This window comes from Lagopus leucura, unplaced genomic scaffold, assembly GCF_019238085.1.
Source record: "Lagopus leucura isolate 7727_CA_CO unplaced genomic scaffold, USGS_WTPT01 Super-Scaffold_100002, whole genome shotgun sequence".
NCBI classification, from domain to species: Eukaryota; Metazoa; Chordata; class Aves; order Galliformes; family Phasianidae; genus Lagopus; species Lagopus leucura.
In genome coordinates, this window is record NW_024962263.1 from 65,873,195 (window position 1) to 65,885,197 (window position 12,003).

The 12,003-nt window shown below is 37.5% G+C and overlaps 1 protein-coding gene across 1 annotated transcript; it reads left to right on the forward strand.

Moving 5' to 3' along the window:
• The first annotated feature begins 8,336 nt into the window (after nt 1-8,336).
• LOC122178935 lies at nt 8,337-9,884 on the forward strand. Its single transcript, XM_042869493.1, is given in 1 exon segment — nt 8,337-9,884. A coding segment is annotated over 1 exon segment (1,548 nt).
• Nucleotides 9,885-12,003: the final 2,119 nt, after the last annotated feature.

A 12,003-nucleotide genomic window follows, 5' to 3' on the forward strand; every position in this document is an offset into this window, starting at 1 on the left:
TGAATGTTGTGCGGTCTTCATGTTACCATTTCTAATTCTCACAGAAAGGGAATTGCCACATCTATCTATCTGACTATCTATCATCTATCCATTTATCTATTCACCTACTTATTAAACTGAGTGTTGGGAATAGAAGGTAGTGGTCAACTTTTTTCAAAGCTGCAGACAGTAGGTCAGTCTGCTTTGGTTGTCCTACGGACATGTATTCTGTCTAATGTAGTTTACAGCATCCTGAGTTATATCTAACATCCTCTTCATTCCAGTTTGTGTGTAGTCACATAACTGGCAGCACAAATTAAAAAGACCAAGATTTTCATACTAAGGGTTGCTTAGTTTTAAAACGTGCAATACTAATTCTTATTTATATAGATCTCAAAAAGACAATGTGAATTCTGTTGAAAAATCTTTCCAAAATAATGACCTTTAAATAAGCTACCAGGCCACAGTTGATGTCCTCTGTTGATGAGGCCTTGAGGGCTTTTCTTGATAGGATTCCACTTCAAAGCAGTCAGAAGGCAGTCAGAATTGCAAACAAAGAGAGCTTACACTGTTTTAGCTTACTGTGCAATCTGGCTTTAAATTGCACAGCTCTTTATTGAACTTTTACTAAATTTCTGCTCCAGTTACTTAAAGCATAGTAGTCATCACATCAGAAGTCTGAAGAGCACTAACAAATGTTCTGTATAAAAAAAAAAAATTGTAGGCAGTTACCACAGAATAGCAGTTAGTTAGATACTGTGCCAATCAAACAAATGTCAATATTGTATCAAATGGCAATACAAATTTGTCAAGATTAGCAGTTGAAAAATTTTATTTTAGAAAAAAAGAGACTAATAAGACATCAAAGCCTGTCAATAAATGAGTAAATCCATTGCTTACAATTATCTTACCATAATGTTTAAAATGTTAAAATGGAGAAAGATTGTATAATATAAATTTAAAGGAACATAGGATAAATTCAGAGAAGCACAATATAGTCTCATGTTAATAGGCTAAGTTTGCCAAATGTTTTTAGTCATGCTGAAATCAGTCAGAGACCCGAACTTGCCATACCTCAAATCAACTGAAAAAACACTGGAAATAGAAAGTAGAAAGGACTTTCACAGTTCCTAATCATTGTAATTCACCCATGCTCACTATTCAACAGCAGTGCAAAACAACACTTCCTTAAAAATCAAAGTTTCTATGACAATATTGGAGAAAAAAAAATAACAGATCAGCATGAACATCCAAAGGAGAAGTGAATTAAATATAGAACTATCATAAATGTAGAATTTGAAAGTCATCATTTTTACCAATCTCAACATATTTCTTAAGAAACAGCAGGAGAAGAAGTCATGTTTTCATCACTGAACCAACAAACGGTTAACAAGATATTTCCCATATAACTGATAATGACAGTTCAAGTATGGTTCAGAATTTTTCTAGGCATTTGCTAACTAGCATTTTAATTTTAGTCTTTATGTCATTAGCTGAGCGAAGCAAGATGAATTTAAATGTGAATTTCTATCTAATTTCTTCAAAAAGCTGAGTCCCACTGCAATGCATGTATCTCACGAAATTAATTTACCAAAGCTGGCCAGCAAACCTTTGAATGCAAAGATGAAATTCTGCTCTTTTTCTGAGTTCTACAAAGACTTAGTCTGAAACTCTTCCAATTTAGTTGTATGAGTCCATTGACAAGAACTATCCTAATACAATGTTATATCACCATGTTTTGTTCTTAATACATCTGTTAGTACCGAAATATCTTAAGATACAATATTCAGAGTTTTTCCACTTAGTCTGAGTTTCTACTAGTGAAGTCAGAATAGAATATCCTGCATTTTAATGTATGGTCATAAAAAATGTCATTGTTTTTTTACTTATATATTTAGGTTCTTTTAGCAGCTGCTTTAAACTGTAAAACATCACCTCTATATGCACATCAGAGGTTGCCAATCTTTATTTTATAGATATGCTTGTTACTATGAGATTTAAGTACAGATTTAATACACTTCATTCAAATTAAAAAAGCCTTTCTGTTCCCAGAAGTATTTAGTCAGCTGTGTAAATTTAAACAAGATAGCTTCAGATAAGATTTTATTTATGTAAGACTACACTCTCTGCTCCAGTGATCTTTCAAAATCCACAAAATTTAGGTATTACAGTATGAATTTCCAGTACAGCAGAATGAATTTCCACTGGCAGCAATAACCAGCATTGTCTTCTGTTCTAAAATTGTTCCTTTTCTCTAACATATCCCTACACAACAATGCATGCCTACAATGAAAAAAAAAAGGTTAAAATATCAGAGTCAAGTACTGCATAGCACATATTTATTTCTGCAAAAGAGCAGCAAAACTCACAGTGCTCACTATGCTCTTACACAGACACTAAAATGTAATGGGGAATGTCCCTCTAATGGCGAGCCTCTACCACTGTCTTTGTAAATCCACTACTCGCATCTGTGAGTCTAACAAGCCCTTTAAAAAAATGAATCCACACTATATCCAGTCCAGCAAGACAGCCTTGGAATTTAAAATGTTGTAAATTGACTGCTCCATTTTAAGTGTAATCTCAAAGTCTACAATTATGTGTCTGAAGTGTACTGTCAGATTTTATATTCTAATTTGAATTAAAAACAGACAAAAAAAAAAAACCACAAATAAACACAAAAACACAGTAGTTAGGTGTTTGCTCTAGTACCATGCTAAATAACTCATAACTACTTTGGATATTTACTGATATATTATTTTAAATAGACTACCCTCTGACATTTATTTAAGAACTTGAAAATGTGATCAAAATTGGTATCCCTAAACAGACTGAATGATGATGAGAAAAAGAAGAAATGGTTATTTTACGTGTAGAGGGGAAAAATAACATTACATAAAACATTAAAAAAAATACCCTTTTCTTTATCAGTTTTTAAATAAAATGTTTCTTTTTCTAATGCTCAAAGCCTTTTAGTGTATTATTTAAATGATGCTTATTCTTAGCCTAAATAAATTCCAATATGTATTTATTTTATAGAAAAAAATTACAAAAGTCTTCAGAAAAGATAGAATAAATTTTAATTTGAAAGTTCCCTTTAACACAGACGTCTTTTTTCCAAGTCTTCATAGCATTCATCTGTCTACATATATAACAAAGATATTATTTCCACCTTTGCACTTATGTTATAAATAGACATAATAAATTCCACGTATTTTGAGAAATTGATAAAGTTCCCATTTCAAAGTAGAATATTACACCATTTCCTAATATAAAACTTCTGGACCATGCATACTCACTCTATTGAATAAGTACCCCCATCTGTCACTCCAGTACCACCATGCAGCCTTGAAGATTTTCTTTTGCCATTTTCCCTGCAGTTCAGAATTTGCCAGCATATCTATCTATCTATCTCTATATAAAATAAATATATATATTCCACACATTAAATCATTTTTCCATTTGACAAATTAATGCAATAAGCAATGGTCTCTGCTCCAAAGCAGAGCATCTGCAGTAATCTGTGCTGGGCCCATGCCAAGTCAGTTTGTTTCTGACTTAAACTTCCAATGAATAGTGCAGTCCAGTCCCTTTCTATTTATTTAGTGATAGAAAAACTTTGTAAACTGCTGCTCAGCCAACATTAGGTTACTTGGAGAAAAAAAAAATAATAATAATTAGTTGATGTTCTGGTAAAAATTCAAGTGTAGTTGTAAAGGTCAAATCTAATCTGTTGCTCAGTCTGCCTAATCAGATCTGTCTTTGATCAAACCATTTGCAAGCAAAACATTGAAACTGAGAGTGCCTCCTGCAGTTGCTTCTCTTCTTCACTCAAGACTTCCTTATATACCTCCAAGTTGAAGCACTTCCAGAAATCTGGCCATTTTCCCATTTCTTCATTGCCAGGTTAAGTTTCCATTTCAGTCCCCTTTTCAAAACTGTGAGCTAGCTGTTGTCCCAACTGTGTTTCTTAAGCCAGCCAGAATCTCTAACATTACGTTATGACTCTTGGTCACAAAATCAGGATCTTGACTGCTGAAATTATTGAGCTCTGAATTTGGGAGTGAACAGTGACATAATATGATACTTATTTAATAATAAAACATCAGTCTCTGTGGATCTTGAGGTATGAATGTCTATCTAGGTTGAAAACTGCTGTTTGAAATGTGGTGATTTGAAAGCTTTAATGCAGGTTGTTTTTTTTTTTTTTTACTGTCTCCATTTGATTATAAAAGAACTCCCTGTTATACTCAGTAAAGATTTAATCTCAAAAAATGAGGAACGTATCCACAGATAAGGTCTCGAACAAAAACATTTATTAATCAGTAAGACATCACAAGCATGGTTTATGAAGGGCATTTGTCCTTTCACAATATAAAGTAATATAAAAAAAAGAAAATGAATGTAAGACAGTTGTTGAAGACTAAGTAATATTATCTATTTTACAGAATTGGCAGAATTTAGATAATTTTTTAATTGGTTGATTATCTACCTAAGTCATTTATTCATTAGCTTCTCCACTAACCTCTATTCCCTGGTTTTTGGGGAGGGGGAAAAATTCTCTCTCTCTTTCTCTCTCTCTCTCTCTCTCTCTCTCTTTTTTTTTTTTTAATAAAATATGATGCTTTGTTTCCTCGGAAACAATATGCATTAATGTTCTCTATTTCCTCTTTTGTTACTACTTTCTGCATACAGTGAGTATCCCACATATCTCTGCAGTGGAATGTATCAGACAGGCAAGAAAAGACTACAAAATGGAAAATTAGAACCTTTGTTAATGATATAAAACATTTTTAAAAGAGGAACACAATGGAAATCATGGATATATTTAATGTTTCATGTAAGCTTCACATTTAGGAAAGTGTTCTGGAGAGAAAAAGTGCGTGTTCAGGGACAGGGTGGGTGTAGGGGGGAAACTGCAAATACCTGTATTTAATAGGTCACTGGATTTCATATGACATTGCTGTTCCACTCTGACACAGCTGAAGTAGCTTTTCTGTTACAGTTGGCAATAAAAGAAAATTGCAACCCGCAAAGAACAATATGCATGTAATTGAAACTACAGACGTGTGAGCAATCTGAAAATAAGTTCTGCTGACTAAGATTTTTTTTTTTTTTTTTTTCCTGAACAGGCTAGGGACCATCTGGGAGGCTTTTTTATGAATTAGTAGATGTCTTTTTTGGGGGATTTGTCTCCTTTCTTTTCAGGAGGTTGATACATAAGGGTGGATTATTGTCCCCGAATTGAGATATTTAACTTTGAATCTTTTAAGTCTGAGCTGGTACATTTAAAATAAGAGGCAAGAAAACGGTGGTTGGAGAAGGCAATTTATCTCATCCAAATATTTATCTAAGATGAGCCAAGAGAGGAATTGTTGATGTCTTTATTTCTCTCCTTTCATTAGGAAGGAAACCAGGATGAGTTCAGATTTAGTTATTTATAATTTTAGGTACATACTGAAAAATATAAACATAAGTGAGGTGATACCCTTTAGGCTAGAATGTATTTTTTTATATACCCTATTTATAAATTCTGCTTACATATGTGTCATACTGTATATGATACTTACAAGACAGCTCTGAAAGCAATGCCTCCTGTTTTATTATGTTGGCAGATGTTGATCGTATAGTAGTGGAGGTTGAACCTTTCCACCAATATTCTGTTACATTTTTGTTACCGTATGACAGATGGCAGCAGGGGGACAGTCTGACAGAATGGCATCTCACATGGAAGTGCATATGAAGCAAAGGTGTATCACTGAATTACTCCATGTGGAAATAAACAGCACCCACTGAAATTCATCAGTGCTTGCTGAACATTATCGGAGATCAAACAGCGCATGTGAGTGTTTCAGCAGTGGCAACAGCGACAAGAGGCAGTGCATGTTCTGGATGGTCATACACAGCTATTACACCACAAAATGAAGGGCATCATAATCAGCTCATCCATGCAAATCGGCAGATTATGAACAAGGAACTAAATCCAGAACTGAATATTGGTATCAGTGCATTCAAAATGATAAAATAATGCAAAGTTTGCACCAGGTGGGCCCCTTGAATGCTCACACAGGAAAAGAAAGAAGATCATATGAAAGTTTGTTAAGACCTATCAAACCAATATGAGGTTGAAGGTGATAGTTTGCGGTATAGCATCATTACTGGTAGCAAGATGTGATGTCACAACTACAAGCCGGAATCCATGAACTGGTGACACATGAATCCTCCACTGAAGAAAAAGTTCAAGACAGGTTTCAAGCAGGTAAAGTGATGTGCATTGTTTTTTCGGAGAGGAAATGGATGATTCTTCTGAATTTTGTGGAATTCAAACAAACCATCAGCTCAGATTGCTATGCTGTGATGCTGACTAAGCTAAAACCTCGAACTTCCACAGTCACATCAGGGAAGACAATCTTTCTCTTCCAGCACAATAAGACCAGTGCCCACACCAGTTTGAAGACCATGAAGCACATTTCCAATCTGGGCTGAACTTTCCTACCACACTCACGAAATAGACTGGAATTGGTGCCTTCTGACTTCCATCTTTTTGTGCTAGTGAAAGATGTACTGCATGGGCAACATTTTCTAAGTAACGATACCATGATAGCAGCTCTGAAACAGTGGATAACCTCTGCAGGTGCAGACTTTTACAAAAGCGGCACGCAGGATCTTGTTCATCACTGGCAAAAATGTGTAGCTAATGGTAGTCACTGTGTTGAAAAGTTGTGTTTTGTAATGGAGAATTTGCTCTATCAGACAGTGTTAGGTGGAGACCAGAAACACTCAGTGTAATACAGACAGTCTGAATACTTAGCAATTATGGAGGCTACATTTTGGCAACATATCTTATGTTTGTATTGTTATTTGCATTTAAGTTGCATTTAAGATTATAAAAGAAAGCTATGACATCAGTGCTTTTTTTTTTTTTTTTTTTTTTTTTTTTTTTTTTTTTTTTTTTTTTTCCCCCCTTCTTTTTTAGAAAAGTATTTGCACACAAGGTGAGAAAAAGGATTTCTCACCTTGTTGCATTCTTGGAATGGAACCTTGAGGTTCCATTTTTTTCTATCCCTGAAAGGGTTTCAACTCTCATCAATTCTGTACAAGTATTTTTTATTTTCCTACTAAGTATAGCTACGATGCTTCACAGGCTACAGTGCCAGACTTGCAGGACTAGACAAAGTGAGAGCATGTTCTATTTCCAAGGCATTTTTGTTTTTGATATTAATGATCATCCTAACATGGAATGAATAAGCACTCCTTATTATACCTCACAGAGAGTGCCATGTGTGTGAGTCTATACACTGCAATGATGCTTCAGGTCAGGCAGCCACCATCACCCCACCACGTGTTTCAGTGGCACTCAAGCTCGTGAGATGTTTTCTCTGTCCACCTGTGCATATTTTATCACTGACCCTGACAGAGCAAATCAGCCTGTTGTGTTTCATCCCCTCCACATAAAGCAGACATCAGTTTTGCTTTCCTGGAAAGGCTCTGTACTGTGTTGGAAAGACTTAGTTCAGTCATCAGAATGTATCTAATCTCTGAGGAGATCTGTTAGAAGCTCTGTAGTTTGAGTCAGCATTTGTGCTGCTAGACCTTTTGTCTTGCTCCAATTTATACGAGGGAGATGAGGTTCTTTTAATATCTGTATACCCGGCGTGAGATTAAGAAACAACGGTTTGTATATGTGTGAGAATCCTTCTTAGTTTAGACATTAGACATTATTCTTAGTTTAGACATTAGACATTTATTTAATGGCGTAGTCGTGCAGGATACCCGCTGTGAGAGTGTTGTCCTTCCAGATATAGTTTGAAACCTTTTTTTTTTCTGTGTGCACCTCCTGGAGTTGCAAGGAGCGATAGTTTTGAAAATTTAGACGTGAGTCCTTCTCCAGGAAGACCGCTCCATATTCTGAAACTTTACCTTTTATGTGTGTACCTCTCGGGGACGTATTTTGAATACCTGCATTTTGTTTAATACGCGTGTGCCTCCTCGGGAAGACCTCTCTGGTTTTTGGTAACTGAAGTGCGAAACTTGAACCTTTTTTTTTTTTTTTTTTTTTTTTGTGTGTGTGTGTGTGTGTGCCTGCGTGCACGCGCCTCTTGGGGAAGTGAGGAAGTGATATTTTGTTACTTAAACGTGTGTGCCTCTCCAAGAAAGTTTATTTACTCTATTGAAACCTAGAAAGTGTTGCTTTAGCTTCGCATTTTTTGTGCTCCCCCAAAGAGAGGAGAAGTGATTGGATCATTTGCATTTGTTTAGATGTGGTGTATCTCCCTGGGAGGAGCGGTGAGGAGTAACTGAGCTTTTGAATACGTGTACCTTTTCCTCCCTTAGTGTTGGTCTTTCATTGTATTGAAAAAATGAGCGACAGCATTGCCAACATGAAAAGTGAAGATGTATTATTTGATCTTTTAGAAAAACATGGTGCTCGACCCTCTTTATCAGGTATGGATTGGGCACGACAGAACTGGTATAACTTGCAGAGTGTTTCGGACCGTATTAGTATCCTGCAAAAGAATGCTCGTACCCGAGCTGGAAAAGGAAAGTCGTTTATTTGTGCCGTACTCGGGGCTACTTTAAAAGCAGCCGTGGAGTTCCGAGATGAAAAGCATTCGGCAGAAACCCAAATTATACAAGCACTGCAGGAATCGGTTAAAGTAACACAAGAATTGGTGAAAACTCTGCAGAATCAAATAGTGAACCTTGAGGAACAATTAGAAAGAGAGAAATGTAATTCGGCTTTGTTGCAAATGGCTTTTAAGGAACTGCTAACGTGTAAGCATGCCAGCCATACCGTCACCCATAGTTTGCCTCGAGAAAAAACTTTTCCTCAGGTGGAACTACCAGGAATGAGGGAAAGGCTAGATAAATTAGAAACTCCAATAGCCCCATTGCGTCCTTTGATAAAAACTGAATACACATTCGATAACAGTGAGGATCTAGATCCTCAAATGAATGTTAAGGAAATTCCCTTCTCAGCCACTGAGCTAGCAAAATTGAAGAAAGATTTTAGCCGCTCTCCAAAGGAATCTGAAACAGAGTATGTATGGAGGGTTAGCCTCACTGGTGGAGACCAGATTCTGCTAACAGAAAAAGAGGCGGAAGGTTATTGGGGACCAGGAGTATTTTTAACTACTGGCAACAGTCGTGCTCCCTGGTCCTTAACACGAAGGGCTGCCTATTGGGCAGGTGGTGTCAACCCTTTAGAAAGAGGAGACCCTCTTGCCATTACTGGAACAACTGATCAGTTAGTAGAGAGTGTTCAAAAGGCTGCTTGTCTCCAAATGATGTATGATAGGAAGCTGCAGTCACACCATGAATCACCTATGATGATGCCTGTTGTTCCTGAGAGAATGACTGCTTTAATTAGGGGGCTTCCAGAGTCGTTAAAACCTATAGGTATTCAACTGCAAGGAAAAATAGAGGCTATGTCTCAGGGAGAGAGAATCCAGCCAGTGTTAGAAGGAACTGTAACCCCTAACCATCTGCAGTCAGGAAACAAAGCGTGGACGTGGGGAGAGGTTGCCCAAGAGTTAATTAACTATGGAAGGAAATATGGGCCAGTGGTTTCTTCCTCCACTAAATATGAGCCAAGGGAAGTACGACTTGCAGCAGTCAGCCTTGCCCCCCGGCCTCCTAGCTCAAAGATCAGTGGGACTGGAAGGGTCTCACTGTCAGTAAAAACAGGTAGGTGAAATATTGATCATAAGCGTAATTGTCTCTGGACACTGGGCTGGCAAAAGGGTGTTCCACGAGATTTGATGAATGGGTTACCCACTGTCAGGTTAGAGAAATTAGTTAACTGGTGGCCGGAACAAAAGATCCAGAATCTTGAGGAAAGCAAAACCCCAGGTCCTAGGGTCTCTCCCAGGGAACCTGAACGGCTATCCAAGCCATTAGAAAACTGACGTCTTCGCCCCTCCCAAGTGAGCGGGGTGGGGGCGGTGAAGGGTGGATGCATGAGAAAGCTCACAACAAAGGGAAACAAAGATCGTCGATTTAACACCTTCTGCCAAAGGCCTCACCACTCTTGCCAGTTATCCCTGCCAGTCACAATCCAGTGGCTGATAAGCCAGGGAAACACTGTTACCTCCCTGGCCAGACTGTGTCGATTGATTTAGCTAACCTGAGGCCAGTTCCCCTAACCTTAACAGGATCCCTTAACAAATATCTTTGGAAGGCTAAAGACACCCCGAAAAAGGAATATGAAATCAACACTTGCTGGATTGTTCCCTCATATTTTTTAACCCTATTAACAAAGCCCAAAAAGGGCAAGTCGGTGTCTTGTTTTATTTCACAGAAGATCCCCGTGGGACCTTGACAGAACACAAAAAGGCTAATAGCTGATTTTAACCATTTGTGTTTTGTGACAGAAATACTGAAGATTTGATCATGCTAGAACACTGAATGTACCTCTTGATTACATTTTTTGGTTGCAATAGTGTTATGTTTTGTGTTGTTATGGGTATGGGTGGTGATTGGTATCAGTCCTTGGATCTGTTAAACTTCACAACTGAGTTCAGGGTTTTTTACAGGTCATCCTGGCTTACTGGTACTCCCTGCACAGTGATACCATTTCTTTTGACCCCTTTTTTCACCCCTTTTTTACCAAACTGATTATGATTTGCATGTAACTCCTCCACAGTGTTTCCAAATTCCTAACAAACTGGGAAATTAATCAAGGTACCCATCTAATATCTGTTAGATGTGGTCACAAAAGAAATCTATCAGAAAGCCTTTTGCACTGATGCTTTTCAGTGTCACACCATTCTAGGAGTTCCATCCAAAACATGGTTGTTGGAAAGCGTCTAAGTTATAATAAGAGATGTGTGTGTTTCTGGGATTACCCCTCTTTGATGGTTTGTACTGTGGGGGTATCCTGCACACACTGTCCTGTGAAAAGTTCTGTGGACTGTAACAATACTTGAACTTGCCAAACTAATATTTTTATCTCTCAGCATTTGAATTGCTTTGGAAATGCTCAAGTGTAAAGTTCTCGAGACACTAAATCATCTTAGTAAACATTACATGGCAAGTCCACATATTGTCAAATTAGAATAGATACACTTTTAGTGAATTAACTGAAGTGTAATATTGTATGGCTATTCATAAACACCACAACCTCTACTGAAGAATTCCCATCTGGATCCTGGCTTACACTGGGAGTTCCTGGGTGGGGAAAGCAGCTGACACAAATACCTAAGTTTGTTTTACTTATTTGTTTATTAATATTGGTTATTGTTAAATGTGTGGTCATTGCCAAATGTATGGATGTCTCTGTTCACTTTCTACCTTTAATTCATCATGTAACATTCATGTCACCACTCCTGAGGTATCACCGAGTGGTGTCTGTGGCAAACTGAATGATTCTGATTGTTGTCTAAAGATTGATGATAATGGTGAAGTTGTTAAACAAATTGCCCAGGGTATACGGAAAATAGCTCATGTTCCTGTTCAGACCTGGAAGGGCCTAGACGTTGATTTCTTTTCCTGGCTTCCAGGTGTCCCATGGGTCAAACGTATCCTATTTTATCTACTGTGTGTTGTTGCAACTCTTACATTTGTACCTTGTATGATTCCATGTTTCATTCAACTGATACAACGTGTTGTATCTTCCATGTATTTTGTAACCACTTCAACTGATGATGGACAAGTCCAACAGATCAGGGCAACATTTGTAACCAAGCACAAGAAATCTTTTGTAGTAATTGTGTAACGATTATCTTCCCCTTCTCCCCCTCCTCCTTCCCCCTCTGCTTCTTTGCTGTATTTTTTATTTTCTCCCTTTTCTTTTCCTCACCACCGTGGAGGGTCACTTATACTTTATTTCAAGCAATCTTTGAGCCACGGGGTGGTGTGAGAATCCTTCTTAGTTTTTTTTTGGCTCAAAGCTTGCTTCCTCAGGTTTTTCTTGTGATAAGACTCTGAGTGACTTGTCAAGGAGGCAGCTGATGGGTGCTAACTGTGTGACAATCGATATCGCTTTGGGAACATTTGCAAGCCCCTTCCCCCAGAGCTGCTTGTTCT